General features: G+C 43.0%; 1 protein-coding gene across 1 annotated transcript in view; it reads right to left on the bottom strand.

Moving 5' to 3' along the window:
• The window catches only part of rptor (regulatory associated protein of MTOR, complex 1), a 155,130-nt gene that overhangs the window by 67,972 nt on the left and 68,388 nt on the right, over positions 1–18,770 (bottom strand). Inside the window, exon 8 of the mRNA XM_078282116.1 lies at positions 9,225–9,284. Coding sequence (XP_078138242.1) covers positions 9,225–9,284 — 60 coding nt within the window. The remainder of the gene's footprint in view (positions 1–9,224; positions 9,285–18,770) is intronic.

The following is an 18,770-nucleotide window of genomic DNA, read 5'->3' as shown; positions in this document are numbered from 1 at the left end:
GAGATGGGACAAGGGTAAACGCTAGGTGGCTAACAGACATTACAGTTTATGTGAACAAGTGAGAAAAGTCTGTATAAGTGAGGCAACGGAGAGGAAAATACTGGAAATTGATAAATAATGGAAGGAAAAAATTAAGACAAAGCGAGAGAAAAGAGTGGAAAAAGGGAAAAACCCAGAACCTGTAGCTAACAATACTAATATGTAATATAAAAAACAAACCAAAGCAAAATATATGCAGAAGGCTGTGTGCATGTGTGAGTGTGAGTGAGAGAGAGTAAGAAAGAGAGAGAGAGAGAGAGAGAGAGAGAGAGAGAGAGAGAGAGAGAGAGAGAGAGAGAGAGAGAGAGAGAGAGAGAGAGAGAGAGAGAGAGAGAGAGCGAGAGCAAGCGCTTAGGGATTGGGAAGGACATTTCTTTCATTGGCTGGGAAGGGGGGGGATTCCCTAGCTGATGGTGTAGATGGCTTCCCCACGCTCTCTCTCTCTCTCTCTCACACACACACACACACACACACACACACACACACATAAAATGCTGAGGGCCTGCGGTGGACCACCAAGTCATTGCTCAAGTGAAAGAGCAGCGGTGTCAGAGCATCAGAGAGCAGTCATTCCTCCTCTTCTGTATAGACCTCTTTAGCCCACAGGGGTCGAGCCCCAGTTCCCATTCATCTGCCAACCGCTCCTGCTTTACCCATTCGCTCACTGGAGGCCGGCGATGAACGCACAAACACACACACAGGCGCTTATGTGGAAACATAAACTCACACACAAAACATTCAGAGAGAGAGAGAGAGCGATGGGGAGACAGAGAAAGAGAAAAAGCAACACAAGTTCAGTTTCCATCCAAGTATTTTTATTTTTTTGTGAATTATGATATACCAAAACTAGAAAAGCTGAATGAAGTCTCCTCCATAAGTCTCCTTTGTGGTTCTATGCCCAATACTTGGTGCATTTCTTTGTTTTTGTCTTCAGACGCTAAAGAACAATCACAACTTTCCAATTCTCAAATCAGTTCTTGAAAGATTCTTTCAATTTTTCTTGTGGATGTTTTTTTCTTTAAGCACCAAATTCACATTTTATTTTTTGCATTTTTTGCAACATTTCAAAAGTTTGTGTAAAATTGGCTTTAACAGTTGGATGGAAACACAGATATGGAGACACACAGAGAGAGAGAGAAACTACACATGCAAAGACAGACTCAATGTCTAAATGTCACCCAAGAACAGCAGGTGGCGTGGTTATGTAAAATAATCAAGGAATCAAGCAGCACACCTACGAATTACTTAAACCTCCACAGAATGATAGTACTGTGGGAGCTGTGGTGCTTTCCCAGTCCTACGGCTGCCACATCCACCTCTAAGTGACAAATAATAGCAGCTGTGAAGCCCCGCTCCTGGCAGGTAAAAGCCCATAACCATGTGGGCCGGCCCGGCTACTGAGTGCTTTGTGCGCCTGCCAAGGATGTTTGGCTAGTCAGCACTAAGGATGAACACTCAGCAGCTCACATCCTTGCTCAGTATCCAGTGTAATATATTTGAGGAGGGAAAATAGACATTGCATGGATGGATGAGCGGACGGATGGATGGGTAGATGGATGTTTGGATGGGCTGGAATAATGCAGAGCCTGAGGAGGTTAGGGAGTGTCATCTGTCAAAACACTTCTAAAAACACTTCTTCTCTTTTTATTTTACACATTTTTGTTCTCAGTGTATTCTCCTGCTTTATTTGTATGCAATCCTGTTATTTATTCATGCCGGGCATTTTTAATAGTTACTGGTTTGATTGTTTTGTTCTAAATTATTTTTCCAAAGTCCAAAGACATGCAGGTCAGGTGGATTGAAGACTCTAAAATTGCCGATAGGCATGAGTGTGTTTGTGTAGTATGGTATATGATGTATGTAATCTAGTAAAATGATATACTGTATATGACATAGTATATGATGTATATGAAGTATGTAACCTACATGATATTGTATAGGATGTATATGATGTATATATGTTGTAGGCTTTATAAATAAACAAGACTAAATAAATAAGAACTGCAGAGACATAAAGAAAAAAACCCTGAAACCTTAAGCCACCTATCAATGTCATGTTTTTACGTAAGGCAGTTGGTCTGACACCAAGACACACTTTGGTTACTCATGTTGATGCTCTCCGCAAGTCTCTTACAAGCCATCGGAGGTGTAAAGTGGAGAGGCGAGAGATAAAGACCTCTAGAGTACAAGGACCAGTCACTGGGAAAAATGAATGCGAGTGTGAGTCTGTGTGTGCATGTGTGTGTGCTTTTACGCGGGTTTGTGTATGTGTGGATTCATATTACAATTACAATTATGGCATTTAGCTGTCGGTGTTATCCAGGGAGATTTACAATGAGGTCGGCGGGACACGTGGCGGCTGAAGGACACACAGCAGGGATGAACTCTCCGACTGCTCAGTTATAACACTGCCTTTCAAACATTACTACTTCCATCCCTTGTGTCCTTGAGGTTTTTTTTTTGTGTGTGTGTGTGTGTGTCTTCATATTTGTGTAAAATTACGATTAAAAGGAACCACATAAGGTCTAGCCGTCAAGATTCCTGCTTTTCACCCTGGCAGACTGGGTTCAACTGCAACACTTTTAAGGTACTTGTGAGTCTGTCTTTCAACTGGAGAATTTGGGTTCAAGGCCTCCATGCAGGTAAGCATTTGCCCTGCTGAAGTGTCCTTGAGCAAGACACTGAATCTCTAACTTCTCCAGGGTCGCTGGTCTGTAGCTGCTAGGGACGGGACGATATGCTTATCTGACGATACAATTGGATACGCGATATGGGGTTCGCGATTCGATACAACCATGATACGATGTAATAAATAAAAATGCAATGATAACAAAGTATGACTGCAAAATTATGTTTATTTCTGAGCCACAAATCTTTCTAGCAATGGTATTGGCTTACTAGAATGTAAACAACAATTTAAAAATGTCATTACAAAGTGCAAATAAAATAATTTCAATGGAGAGCTTTTGAAATTGTGATGGGCAAGCTGTCTCATTTGTGATTACTACAGCAGAATAAAACGTAGATAATATTGTGATTCATTTTTCTGCCCCACAATGTGTATCGTCACATTTTTATATTGTGATAAATTGAATTTCAATATATTGTCCCATCCCTAGTAGCTGCTGACGTTGCTTTCTGACTTTCCTCTGCAGGGAGAAGAAGAAACAATTCCCCTACAGGGATCGATAAAGTATCATGTTATTATTATGATTGCTAAGATGGGGATCATACGATTCTTTGAGCAGCGGAGCCCAACTCCTGAGACCCCCCCAGTGCGTTCACCACAGCGGGGTTTCAGACTACAGTGTCAGATACCGGGGAGGCGGGTCGGCCCTGCTGACTGGGGGGGAGGGGGGGGCTCACGGCGAAACGCGCAGTAGGAGGCTGTGAATAGGGATCAACTCACGGCACTTGTGTCAGCACCATGTGAGATGAAAGAGAAGGGATAAGAGAGTGTGTGTGTGTGTGTGTGTGTGTGTGTGAGAGAGAGAGAGACAGTGAGAGATCGAGTGAGTGAACACGTGTCTGTGTAGTACGCAGAGAAAATACACATGGGCTTGGTGTCGTGACTTTCTTATCTAAAAGGCTATTGTGATTGGATACAGCCAGAATGTGTGTTGGTTGGATGTGGGAGGGAGAGACAGAAGGATGAAGAGAGGGAGGGAGAGAGAAAGAAATGATCAAATTAATATAATAAACAAATACACAGCCCTACAATTTCTTTCTTTTTGTTTTGGACGCAGCTCCACCAAATACTACTGCGCTGACATTACATGATGCGATACATTTTACAACAAATGTTCTTAACATTTAGGGAGCACAGAGTGTGTTTGTATGTGCGTTCCCATTGTGTCTGACCTTTTGAGGTGTGAGTATGTACTCAGTGAGCGGTCAATGAGTGTGCAATGTCCATTACCCATCACTGTGTGCTGGCACTCAATACACACTGCCATGCCCATGTACACAATTTGGACACGCATGCATGCACACACGCACCCACGCACCCACGCACACAGAGTACAATAATGACACAAGACGAAAAATCCACCTTTGGATACTGATACCCGATCACACAGGCTGAACAACACAAGACACTCCTCTGCCTTTTTTTTTTTGTTGAAGCCTACAAAGCAGAGCAGCCTGCTGTGTTTTTGTGTTGTTGTTGTTGTATCAGCTGTCAGTCACGCAACAAGCTGTTGATTATTGTGCTAGCTAAAATAAGGTTCATGTGTTTTAGCTAAATTCTGCAAGAATTATAAGAAATAAAAATTCCTGCTAAAAATGAACAGAAATTTCGAGTGAAGCACAAATTTGTCTCAAAACCTGCTGCTTTCTGTTCAGATCGTGGTAACTCCGGTTTGTTGAAGTTGTAAAGCTCCGGGTGATCCTCCATGTTTATTGTTTACAAGAGTCACCTCAGACGTCCCGCCTCTCCGTTGATCTGACTGGACAGTATAGAAAAAAACCCAACAGTGACATAAGGGTTGCCTTTTCGCTCCGAGATGAACTTTTTTCAACTTGGGGTGTTCAAGGCGCTCTTCCAAAAGTGTGAGGCGCCTGCAGTGGAAAAACACAAAGCGCCCAGCAACGCAAAAAAGATTCACTCACAGTGGAAACAGGAAAAAGCCGCCCTCTGCTGCCAAAACACATCCTGTGCGATCGGGCCTTGATAGATATCATCAATCTGTGATGTTCAGTGCATTCCAGGAGTTATTTTGTGATAAAGTGTTGTAATTTACTTTTGTGGTTTACCCACTTTTTCCTCGTCTACTTCTACTTCAGTTAGTGATTTCCTACGTTAAATAGCTGAAAAATCTTCTGCCATCAATCTCCACTGTAGTTGCACTGGAAATATCTTGACATGATTTCACATCGTCTACGTTTGGCCAGTTATCCAAGGGAATAAAAAGCATACAACAAAAATGGGCCCAGAAAATGTAAGCTGTAAATTAGGGATGCACATTTTCAAAAAAATCTTGATCGATTTGCACAGTCCAGTGGATTCGTATCAAGTGGTGGAGGCATTTCTTGCAAGTGGCTCTCCACTTTGGTTTAATGGTCATTTGCGCAGTTGGTCTAAACGGCTGCGATGACGCAATTCAAACAGTCGTTAACCGTTAAGGTTAATCTACGTGATACATAACAAACAATAAATCGATCATCGATTTTTGTTTTTATGTAAATGTAATGTAATGTCCATGTAAGCCAGTAGCTGTTTTTTTTTAAAAGTGTTTAAGTGTTTTGGGGGGATTTTTCCTTTAAGTGTACATCCCTAAATACTTACATTAAGCACTACTTTTCGACCAAAATACTAAATTTCTACAAGATCATATGAATGAGCACTTAAACATCTCTCTATATAACTGCAAATTCTTGTACTAGAAATGTCTAATATAAATTCTTGGAACCTTGAATTTAATAACATAATTTAACCATAATAATCATCATCTTTAGTCACACAAACTGCTGTTTCTGTGACGTTTCTTTTCATGCCCTCATTTCAGAATACGCCTGAATAGATCTGAATAGATCTGGTTTTGTTGGAGCTTCCATTGAAACACATCTATACCGTTGACACTAGACTTGAGTCAGGAAGCTGGTATAGCCTCACAGAGCACAGGGGTGAGACGGTAAATGAGTTTAGAGCCATTTCTCTTTTATGAGCTCTGAGACCATCCATTATTTAACTCTGAAGGACATCAGCTGAGTCAACACTTACTGTAGCCCTCTGGACGACTCTTTGGAAACGCAATGAACCGAAACGGAGGCCGAAGCATCAGCCTGCGGGGAAAACCCGCTCCCATCGGCGAAGCACGGAAAGCTATTCCGCGGTCATGTCCGGGCCAGCTGAAACTTCCAAGACCGGGGAGCAACGCGGCTCAATGCCATTAACATGAAATATTTATCTCTACGCTTAATTGGTGCATTAGGGGGAATTAGATCTTAAAAAAATAAAGTCCCATGATGTAACATGATGCAAACTTTTAGAAATCCCTGATCTTCTCTTATTTTTGTCCATTTAAATCCCCACCTGAAATCTCTCCATGCTTTGATGTCACTTCAAGGTCCTGAATGTCCTGAAGTTTAATATTTTAATATTGGATGTTTAAAGTCGCTCAGGTTTTTGAATATTGCTCATAAGTGACAGCATCTCAAATCCAATTCCGGCACACCATAGAGACTAATATACTGAAGATCAGCACTTTACTCCTGGTGGAGCTCCCTCCCTCTCTCTCTCTCTCTCTCTCTTAACCTCGCTGACTCCCTTCTGGGTCCGGTCCTATTGGTATGCAAGCCTGGAGAGGGAGTGTGTGTTTGAAGTGGACGGCTAACATGGTGATGTTAGAGCCGAGCACAAGATCTTATGAAAGGTAACAGAGAAGCCTGTGTATGTCTGTCACATACACACATCACTGACTGATTCAGCTTACACAGCCTGGAGGGATTTCTCTTTGAAGGGGAAGAGAGACAGTTTTTGCATTACTAGTTGTGGCCGTACATTTTGGGAGGCCTACATAAGTCTCAAACCCTATAGTAGACTCGTGTTGAGTGTTTCTACAGCAGTTTGGAGCAAACAGACTTCTATCCAAGAGCCGTTAATGATTTGTTACTGGCTGTTGCTAGCTTTGTATTCGGGTCACATCCGTTTGTTTGTCCCTTGTCTTACACAGAGACCATTTTGAACTTCATCTTGAAGTGTCCTACTCTCTGTAGCGCTCCAAGGTGAGTAACTCCAAAAACACTGTCAAACTGTCACGCCTTTGATGTTTCTGTTTTGCCGTCGGTTGCGTCTACTGTCACCAGAATGTGCCCGTGGGGAACAAGCAGCATCCGATTGAGAATGGTTTTCCCGGCACCATCCCATGACGTAAACTAGCGTGACGTAAACTCTCCTGATGACATGTGAGTTGTAAATTACTTCCGCCCCCCTCCGCTCCTCCACAGAAGCTCATTCTTTATTCCAGTGAGAAATGTGAAGAAAGAGGAGGAAGACAGAGTGGAAGAGCATGGGAGGAGAGCTTCAGGGTTGTCAAGCCCTCCGAGTGATGTTTGTACGGTCGAGGAGGCAGGATTTCAAAAGAGTGAAAGACAAATGGAAAAAGGGGAAAGCTTATTTCTTCAAAGGTGTTCGTCATTGCTCTAGCGGTTTCCCATCCTGCCTTGAGAGCCACTTGCCAGCAGCTACGGTACTGGGGAATTTACTGCATATATTCATACGTCAGAGAGAGGTGGTGTTAGACGTATAGAGAGAGGGCAGGTAGAGAGCGAGAAATCGTTAAAACCGTGTGAAACAAAGATCAAAAGAAAAAAATGAAAGCAAGTAAGAAAGATTAATGAGTTAAGAAACATAGTTAAATGGTAAATAAGGGAAGAGCAGTGAAAAAGAAGTCAAAGCGGAGCAGTGAAAAAAAATCAAAACAATGAATAATTCCTATTCATCTTATAGAAACAAAGAGGAACAAGGTAACAGTGGTCATGTCATCCCACACAAATGATGCAGACCTCCTCACAGCCAGTCAGTAACAAACATGTCACCTTGTTTTGACATGTAATTGTAACATCTGCCTTGGGCCAATCGGTGCCATTTTGAAAATACCTAAACACAGTGGTGAGATGCATCATTTCCCCAGGTTTCGTCAAAATCCAATCAGTGGCTTCTGAGATATTACATGTGACGCATGAGGGAACAAATGAACAATGTAACGCCCATCTTGGGCCAACTGGTGTAATTTTTAAATGAGTGGGAAGCTGCATCATTCAGCCCAAGTTCCATCTAAATTTGAGCAGCAATTTCTGAGATATTGCGCATGATGATGGATGAACAAACAAACAAATGAATGAACAAACAAACAAACGGAAGGAGACTGATTCATAGCAAATGCAACTACAAAACTATTAACGAGGATGTGACTGGAACACAAAAAGCATAAAAACAAAAAGCAAACAGGAAAACGTTATCTCCCATCAGAATTGCCCCTAAAATCCTGAAAATACTGTAAAAACCACTTATCTGTTGACCTGGCTGAGGTGAGGGAACATGACTGAGGAGGCAAAGTAGGGCACACAGGACTTAACTGGACAGAAACGTAAAAAACTTCCAGCAGTAGTGAGGGAGGAGAGAGGAGGTAGAGACCAGAAAGGGCATGACAAATGTGCCTTTGCCTGCGTCATCGTGGGACGTCTGCTAGCTCAAGTACTGCACGCACGCACACACACACACACACACACACACACACACACAGAAACAAGCTCATAAAGACACAAAGGGCTACAAGGACAGGTCGTGCATATAAGCACACACTCAGTCTATCTGCACCAACCTGCAGCCAAATACTAATTAACCTCTAGAGGAAGGACACAGCTGCGTAGGTATAGATTGTGTTTGTGTGTGTGTGTGTGTGTGTATGTGCGCACATACGCTCACAACCTGTGTCATGCAAGCTGAAAGCGCTGCCATGTGAAGCAACGAGTGTGCAGCTTTCGCAAACACATTGCAAGAAAGCAACCGACGTCATTAAGAGACTGCTGACACACATTTCAATTTCAGCACCTCGAGGTTCTTTCCAACAGACGCCTTTTTTTCCCCGGTGAAATATAACAATCAGCTTTTAAGTCACTTAGCGCTCGCAAATCCAAGTCTTGTCAACTGACTTGTTTTATGGGTGTCATTTTACTCACCCCCGCACATAGGAGGAAAAAAAAAGAAACGCCACCCCCGAATGTTCTGAGAAACTACTAAAACTTTAGATATGACATCCATATTGAGTGCAAATATCAATCTGTGACTCTGTGCCTAAGAGCAAGAGATGTTCCGTACTCAGCCGGTTGGCACCCGGAGCTTTATTGAAGAAAAGTAGAGCTTTAAATCTGCCAAACTACTGCCGCACTGGCTGTGAGGGAGAAACAAAGGCAGAGAATTATACCTGGAGGAGGGAAAACAGCAGAGGGAGGGCTGAAAATAAGAAAGAGACCGAGAGATAGACAAGAGCACGGGGGGGGGGAGAGAGAGAGAGAGAAAGAAAGACAGGAAGACAGACGGAGAGAGAGACGGAGACACAGGGAAGACAATAATTACTCTCTCTGGAGTGTGCCCTTGTGAGAGAGAGAGAGAGAGAGAAAGAGAGCGAGAGAGAGAGACAGAGATTTTTTTTTTTGAAGGCCGGCTGTGGAGTGCCACTTACTTCTCTATGAGGTCTAGCGTCACCCCCGGCACCAGCTTGGCGCTCTTCTGCATACAAAACCTAGAAAAAAAAATAGACACACACAGACAGGGAAAAGCTGTCGATAAAAGTTGGAAGCAAAACAAAGTGTTCACAGACTAGACTAAGCAATAAAAACGTTTGGCCTCTACAATACAGATTTTATGATCTATGAGAAAGACGATTAACTGAAGAGGGAAAAAAAACCACTCCAATGAAAAACGAGAGCTTCAAATATTGCATCCACTGAGCACTTGATGAGTGTATTTCGGCTGAGTTAAAGTCAAAGGGAGGGGTGTGTGTGTGTGTGTGTGTGTGTGGGGGGGGGGGGGGCATGCAGTGTGAAACAGAGTCGTATTTCTGAAACGTCTGGCGTGGGGGTTATTGTTTACTGTGCATGGTTAGCTCTGACAGGTAGGGCCAGCTGTAAGTCACAGCAGGTTGGCGTTCAGCGGCGAAGCATAGAGGCTCGCTGCAGCGCCGGAGCACACACTGACTCATCATCCAAGCAGGTGTGTGTGGTGTGTGTGTGTGTGCGCGTGTGTGTGTGTGTACGTGCGTACGCAGACATCAGTCAAACGTCAGCTACAGAAACCATAAACCAAAAGAGGGCATATTAGATTTGGGGAAAAAACCACAAGGTCAAGGTCACACGTCACATTAGGGCTGAAAGATACTGACAAAAACATCGAATTGCGATTATTTGACAGAATATTGCAATTTAAACTGCGATTTGTATCATCACAAGTTTTTTTTCTTGTCATCAATGTTTTAGAACTTTAAAATTATTTACAGACACATGATTTTGTAAAGAAAAAATAAAAAATAAAAAAAATAAATAGATGTCAGTGTGCAGAATTTATTGATGAAAGGCTTTCATCAATATTGTACTTCATGGACCAAAGATCACCTGCAGCTCTAAAACCTTGTTCAGAAATCCATTTCGGACGCCTCTCTCTCTCTTAAGCAGTTAATTGCAGCCTCTGCGATTTGGAAATTGCAGAAGTACATATTGCTATTTCGATTTTTTTAGATTCATTGTTCAGCTGTTCTTCACATTCATACAGCTATGTTTATCCACACTTGCGAGCTGCCCAGTCCATCTACTTTTAGCCACTGAGCAGCACTATTGGAGAAGTTGGGGGTTTCAGTGCGTTGCTCAAAACGACTTCAGTGGTAGTTATTGAAGAAGAAGTAGGAGAAGGAAAAGAATAAGAATAAGAAGTCCTAGTCACTCAATTTTCCCCACTCACTAATCTAACATTTAGGTTGTCATCGCCCCTGTGAGAGCGAATTTATATCCATCGATCTTCCCAGACAACGATGCAAGGTACGGTACTCATATTTTGAAGACCTTCCTGCTACTGGAGAATAATGAGATCCCATATGGCACCAGTGTGATGTAACGTCCCTTTAAAGAACAGTACGGGCCCTCAGTGTGCGTGTCAGACAAGGAACAAAGAGGAAAAAAGGACGGCACCAGTACAACTTGTTCTAAAACCTTAACAATCAACAACTTGCTGACCGTGTTCCAGGCTGTAAAAAATAAACATCGGCATGAGTAATGTGCCAGAGAAATACTGTTTATGTCTTTGTTCAGCTTTTCATGATACAAATTACAATTCAATTATTGTTTTCCCCTATACCAGCCAATCCACGATTATTCCCTATTTACTTCTGAATTTTACTTGAACCACACATTCCATATTTTTGTCTGTGTTTTTGTCTGTGTTTTCAGCAAAAGGGAAACCATAAGCCCCTAGACATAAACAAAGATGATTAATTAAAAATGGAGTCGTGCAGAAACACACAGACGGGCCAAAGTAAACAGAACACACAGACATAGCAGGAGGTTGCATCAGGGAGAGTGTGTTCCCACCCAGCCCCTGCACAGGGAAATACACATTCCCTCAAGCAGGATAGGCAGGAGACAAGATGAGAGGAGAGATGGAGGAGAGGAGAAGAGAAGAGAAGAGAGGAAGAGAGGAGAAGAGAGGCAGGAAACGGGATGAGGGGAGAGATGGAGGAGAGGAGGAGAGGAGGAGAAGAGAAGAGAAGAGAAGAGAGGCAGGAAACGGGATGAGAGGAGAGATGGAGAGGAGAGGAGAGGAGAAGGAGAAGAGAAGAGGAGAGGAGAAGAGAAGAAGATGAGAGAAGAGGCAGGAGATGAGATGAGGAGAGAGGAGAGGAGAGATGGAGGAGAGGAGAAGACGAGAGGAGAGGATAGAAGAGGAGAGGCAGGAGACGAGAGGAGAGGACAGGAGAGGAGATACAAATATAAAAAATACCAGAGCAATGTTGTGTGTGTGTTGTAAAGCTATTAAAGAACGCAGGCTACTTCTGATCAATGCATTATGATTGGACAAGAGGCCTTGAGTGCTTACAACTGCATCAATCTTTGAGTGCTTACAAACGCAATATATGAAGTTGATCCATTCAAAACCTATGAATGGAATAAAGCAAGTAAGGATGCTTACTGCTTAGCAATGGGGAACTCATTTTTGTTTGCGGAGGAGCAAAATAAAATAGCTCAATTAAAACCCAAAGCTTGTGCAGTATCTTTGTTTAACGTCTGATATCACATTGTAAAAAGTTTTGTAAATGTCCATAACCATGATGTAACACGACCTCGAGAATGTTAACAGAGGCTTGTACATTTTTTCTGTTCAGATCCGCTGTCACTTTGGCCTCATCTAAAACCCACTGTTCCCTCTGAGTAAGTAATCAAGTTCTTTGCAAACTATCTGATGAATGAAATTTGGTCACATGACACATTCAACATAGTATTTGCTAACTAAAGGTGAAACTGTGTCAAACAACGCATTAGGCAACACAATCCAAAGCAAAACATCATTGAATTCAATGATTGCTCATACGTACATTGCCTAAATGTTCTAAACAGAAGTAGGAAACTGTCAAGGATAAACAATAATTTATCTCAGCCATGACTTGCGCTTGGAAAAAGATTTGAAAAAGCATCAGAATCAGCCAGAGGTGAAAACTATTATGAGAAATATTTCCTGAAACTCAATGCTGGCCATCACTTTTACTCCGGCATTTCTGATTCAATCTCTTATTCAGTGCATGCACCAGTTGATTTAGAGAATATAAACTAATATGTTATGCAATAATGGAGCCGTATTTCAGAGGTCAGTGTTGCCAGACAGGAGAGTACATTGATCAAAATGTAAAACAACCGATATAGAGTTGGCCCATTGCCCATCTTGCTTCCCTATTAATCACACCATTACAGAGATTTGGCCTACCGTTTGCTAGAGTCGGTTGGTTTGGTTGTGTTGTGAAACAAGTTTTAAAGATCCGTCAGAGATCAATGCAGAGTAATTCTGCTTTGGATATATGGGATAAACCTTTTGGATAAAAACAAGAGAATTCACTTCATGATTTGATGTAGTTTGAAACTCTTCAGCACTGACAAATAGCGATAAAACAATCTGGTATCAAGCAGATGTGAAGTCAGCTCATACAGTAACAGCCAACTTCATTACCAGTTGCACCACATAATCTATGTTTATCCAACTGCTACAGCATAATGAAACATTCTTGGCACAACAATATTAATGTCAACAGGCAACATATTTCAATATAAAACATAATTACTGGGTGTGAAGCAGTCTCTGGACCAAAATATTGGTGCTACGAAATTACCTGCTGGTCCTACCGACTAAAACTGTGTGGGAAAAAATAAAGTCTATCACCTTGGAATGACAGAGAAGAGGCAGAGAAGGACACAAAGATTTGGGAAGAGGGATTTGAAACCAACAAGGAGCGCAGGAAAAGCATGATGCAAAAAGTAGGAGAGGATGGCGAGGGTGAGGTCAGACATGAGGGCAGCAAATCAGGAGAGAATAAAAGACAATAATAATGATAGCAGACTCAAGGACTGGTAGAGAGAGAGAACAACAAAACACCTATAGGCCGGTAGAGAACATGGAGGGACTGGTGGACAGAGAACAGTCACCAGCTGGTAAATTTGGTTGTGGCTGGTAAGTTTGCCACTGTTTCCCAGCCACTTTGGAAGGTAATCAACCATCGTGAAGAGGCCAAATTCAATCTTTTTGGGTATTCACCAATGCAAATCAGGTTGCGGTGCCAGCGTCTGAACTTTATTCATTTTGAAGAATCTGACATTTGTGACAGATCAAGATTATTCACAAAGCAGTTTTGAACATTTTTGAGCAGTCCATCCCCACAGATTACTGGGAACAGAGAGCAAGATGGCAAAATACTAATAGACTGGGTGAATGAGGGAGAGAGGAGAGGAGAGGAGAGGAAAGGAGAGAAGAGAAGAGAAGAGAAGAGAGAAGAGAAGAGAAGAGAAGAGAAGAGAGGAGAAGAGAAGAGAAGAGAGAAGAGAAGAGAAAAGGAGAGGAGAGGAGAGGAGGAGAGAAGAGCAGAGAAGAGAGAGGAGAGGAGGGGAGAAGAGCAGAGAAGAGACAGGAGAGCAGAGGAGAGGACGGAAGAGGAAAGGAGAGGGGAGGAGAGGAGGATGGAGAGAAGACAAGAGAAGAAGAGAGGAGAAGAGAGAGGAGAGGAGAGGAGAAGAGGACAGGAGAGGAGAGGAGAGAAGAGCAGAGAAGAAAGGAGAAGAGAAGAGAGGAGAGGAAGAGGGGAGAAGAGCAGAGAAGAGCGGAGAAGAGAGGAGAGGAGAGGAGGAGGGGAGAAGAGCAGAGAAGAGAGGAGAAGAGAGGAGAGGAGAGGAAGAGGGGAGAAGAGCAGAGAAGAGCGGAGAAGAGAGGAGAGGACGGAAGAGGAGAGGGGAGGAGAGGAGGATAGGAGAGAAGAGAGGAGAGGAGAGGAGAAAAGAGGAGAGGAAGAAAGGAGAGGAGAGGAGAAAAGAGGAGAGAGGAGAAAAGAGGAGGAGAGGAGAAAAGAGGAGAAAAGAGGAGAGGAGAGGAGAGGAAAGGAGAGGAGAGGAGAAAAGAGGAGAGAGGAGAAAAGAAGAGAGGAGAGGAGAGGAGAAAAGAGGAGAGAGGAGAAAAGAGGAGAGGAGAGGAGAGGAGAGGAGAGAAGAGAAGAGGAGAGGAGAAAAGAGGAGAAAAGAGGAGAGGAGAGGAGAGGAGAGGAGAGGAGAGCATGTACACATTAAACTTTGAGGAGGGGAATGAAGTGGGATCCTGTGTGAGAAAGCTCTCCCTGGGCTGCAGAAGTGGGTCGTGGAGGAGAGGGAGGAGCAGAGCGTCTCCTGCGCTCCCCACAGAGCCGGCTGTCTGCTCCAGCTCATTACTCCTTCAATCAGCCCTCCCAAGTCACCGTCTCCCTCGGTCATGTGCTGGAAAGCGTTGCTGGTTGATCTCACATCTACTCTGATCTGTCGCTGATCCACAACATGGAATTTGAAATAAACCGTTGTCTGTATGTTCTCTGAAACCCTCAGAACGTCAATATCTCTCTGCACCAATGTCACAAGGACAGAAAAATGTAAAAGTACATTTATTATGCTCGGTGGATGGCGATCAAAGAAATTCTGATTCTTACAATTCCCTCCAGTTTCTCATCGATGTCTTCTCTCTTCTTTTTTGGTAAAAGCTCAGTCTGAGTTTGTCCCTTCACTCCACTATGGTCAAAAGGTTCAGAGTCCTGTAGTGTGAGTGAGTGAATTTCATAAGCGTCCCAGAAATATGTTCTCTGTGCCCATAGCTGCTGGTGATAATTAACATCGGCCACATGCGACACAGAAACCACTATTACTATTCGGGCTTCAGCTTCTGCTCTCAAACAGATTTCTGTGTTCTCTGAGACTGTAAAACTGCTGCGTATATTAGCGTAGTGACCTTTCAATACCGGGGTTTCAACCACAAAAACGCTGTTTCAATTACGCACAGGATGGAACCCCAATAAGCAATGATCACTATGTAGCCGTTTTAATCTCAGAGCTTGTGGTATCGGTGTTGCATAGTTAAATTCCTGCACCTAATGTAAATTATCGCTAGAGGCAATGGCCACAGAGGAAATATTAGCATAAACTAAAGAGACAACTATGTCCGCAAGCCAAATTGAGAGATACAGCAGGCATTTTACCCAAATACAATGTCTTCACTACAGCGCAGCATGTGGTCCATATGTCTAAAATGTATTTTGCAGACTATGAGAACAAAAGAGACATTTCAAGTGCCTCTAACCACTTTTTCTCATTGTTACATAAGACCATAACAAGTTGCTCATTAAATGCAGTGGCTTGCATTTGGTGTCTTGTGCAATTGTTCTTTTGTATTCTTAACAGAGCAACATTTCAAATTATGATGCATTATGATTAATTTTTATGCGATGATGGAGAGGGCTCTGCAATCAACATAGAAATATTGCTAAAAATACTGCTTTCATATCAAATAATTAGCATCAAAGTGTAGCACTAATTGGAAACATTATGCTAATTAAAAGATATTTCCTGAATGTACAGGGAGACTGACCTTGCCTACAGCACCACTGAAACTAGCAAGCTTTCATAATCAATCAGGTTTAAATATACACATATAAATGTTGTCAATTCTGAACAAAATTTTTTTACTCTTATTCCCAGATATTGCCCTGGTGCTATCCCAGTCACCTTTACTATCTTTCCCTGTTCAAATTCTTTAAATTCTCTGGTTTTTGCCATTCTTTGTCTTCTTCTTCTTTGCAATAGAGTTGTTCGTGTTCACAAACTTTGACTGAACTATCCAAGATTGCATTTGTAAAATTGAGTGATGTTCCCCTTTACGGGTGATCTTCAGCTGAAATTGTGGGTAATTGTGGGTACAAACTTGTACATCAGTGACGCACTGGAAGCGTCTGATTTTAAAAGCACAAACTGCGGCTGCTTGTTGTGAGATTTATGAACTTGCAGTGGCCATTTATCTATTCCGAAGTAAACAAAAGTTAAAAAGGTAATATAAAGACCACAAGCTAGCTAGTAGCACACAATTGTTAAGATGTATGGGCAAATTATGCGCAGTAGCTGGTCTAGTAACTGGTCTCTGAATATACGAAGCAGACTGCTGAACAGGCCATGGGACATATTTTAAGTCACTCTAAAGAAAATATGGTATAATTATCTCTACCAGTACATTCAGGCCTTTCGAGCGAGGAGAGAGCTGAGTTATTGGATATGCTGGAGTTTTCTGAGGTAAACCCGCTCTTCTATTCAAATGCACCGAGGTCTCTAGAAACTAAATAGTCAGCTAAGGCATATGCGGCGTTATGTAATACTTTCCCTCTCTAGTTCACTCTACATCAGGAGACAAGGGGGGAGGAAGACAAATGTGTCAACATTTCCACAAGTCATTTACATTTCAGTCATTAAGCCAAGGCTCTAGAATAAGAACAGACAGGGTGCTGTGTGTGTGTGTGTTAGGGCAACAAATAATTATTTTGAGTGTTTGATTTTCCTCTTTCCCCCTATAGAAGCCAGAAATAGGAGGACAGAGACTTAACCATGTTTGTTCTCAATGAATATAATGAGGCAGTGGTGTGTCGGGGGAGCGCCCGCTGAATGAAAGGAATACCAGATGCGATCACGTGAGAGCCTCGCTTGCTGACGCGCCGGCATTAAGAACCGATCCGCGTGCTCGCTCTTGAAGGTTCAGTACGTACATGAAGATAATGAGAAGCTACTTGAGGTTCCCGCCTTACCTGTCGAAGCCGAACAGGGAGGTTTAAAGTCACGGCACGCATCCACACACACGCACACACAAGGGAACGGTTGGTGTGTAAAAAGCAAGTGGCATTCATATACTAACGCATGGGCAAGCACGCAAGTATCCACAGGAACACACACACACACACACGTGCAACGCTTGTGTGAAAAGTGTCAATGGAAGGGGATATACTGACTGTGTGTGCATGCATGATTAATCACATACACACACAGAGCACCCAAGTGGGGGGAATGTAAAGAGGGGCAATATTGAGGAGACAGAGGCAAACGCTTGCCAAGGAGCCTTGCGTTCCTCACAGATTCAGCAGCCCGTTCCCAAAAGGGGAAAATGACAGAGGTGTTGCACCCCCCGTTCTGCCTGGCAGTGATGATACAGTTTCCTCCTGCATTATCCTTCTATTCATCCAGCGGCCACATTTGGCTCTTTAACAATCGAAAAATGCACTCCGGGGTTTTTATTCCTTCATCCCTCGTTTCTCTCCCTTTCTCTACCCCCTCCCCCCCGTTTGTCATCCCTTTCCCTCCCTCTCCATTTTCAGAACCCACACCTCCTCCACTCCCCCGTTGATCGCAGCATCGGGGAAATCCCTTGGAGATGGCGCTCCATCAGTAATGATTTTCTGCTTGGCTGAGCAATGAAAGGTACACATGCACACACTCTGCCTGGCTCTCTCCACCCCGCTCTCTCTCTCTCTCTCTCTCCCTTCCCCCTCACGCCGTAAACCCAATCATTCGTCCCTCAATGCATTTTATTAAAGTTTTAAAGCCAAGGTAAGCCAACACATCAGTCCCCACATCAGTGAATTGCACCTCCCCACTCCCCCCACCCACCCCATCTCCTCTCTGTGTCTCACTCTGGGGCTGGATGAAATTAAGGAGAAGACAGCTCTGTGTCTTTTTTTAGAAAATGAGGAGGGAACAGAGGCATTGAGACAGGAAGGAACTGGAGGAAGAGGAGGAGGAGAAGGGTAAGTGGTGAAAGAGAGATGCAGCACAGGTTGGGGGAAGCTGGAAGAGGTCCAGGTTTCACTTCTAGCTCGGGACCAGGTTGATTTAGATTCGGGCCGGAATTGGCATGGAGACTGGCGGGCGGTTTGAGCTGGCAGGTAGGTTTCTCCAGCGCTGGGAATATTCTCATTCAAATTGTTATTCCTGATCAAAGCCGGCAGAAGGACACTGAATGGCAGCTGTACTATGTGTGGAATTATTAATGTGCCTCCCAACAGTATACACCTCCTCCTCCTCCTCCTCACCCTTGAGTTAAACTGCTGTCACTGAAGCCCGCTTTAATAGAATTTTTCAGGAGGGAAAACGAAACACCAGAAATGAAATTAAATGGCGACTAGCTTTGTTGTTTTCCCTCAAAAATCCATGGTCCCCATCTTTGATAAAAAAATACAACTGAGAGAGACAGAGAGAGAGATAGATTGATTTTTGTTCTTTTTGATGAATGTCAAATTGTATTTAGATGCATTGGCAAAACAGTTCATGTAACATTCATGCCAATAAAGCACATTGAATTGAATTGAACTGCCAGACAGAGTGAGAGAAATTCATATATAAGCGAGAGGAGCGTCCTTGGTGCGTCCATACATGACTAAATTTACTGATCTGTCACTGTCAAGTTAAATTTATCACTAACTATTCATAACTATTCGTAGTCGGCCTTGACTGATCTTTTCTATTTATGACCCAGATAAATAGAAAAGATCAGTCCCAACTTGCCCCCAAAATGCCACAATATCCAGAGTATTAAGGAGTACTGGGAACTGTAGTTGAGTCAATGTTATGCAGCCGGCTTTTAGCACCTTGTTCTTCACAATGGGATGTTAGTAAAGGGATATCAATATTAATGGCATAATACGGAGACCTCA

This window comes from Centroberyx gerrardi, chromosome 3, assembly GCF_048128805.1.
Source record: "Centroberyx gerrardi isolate f3 chromosome 3, fCenGer3.hap1.cur.20231027, whole genome shotgun sequence".
Lineage (NCBI taxonomy): Eukaryota > Metazoa > Chordata > Actinopteri > Beryciformes > Berycidae > Centroberyx > Centroberyx gerrardi.
The sequence above is the reverse complement of the archived record's forward strand: the minus strand, read 5'-3'. Positions and strand labels throughout refer to the sequence as shown.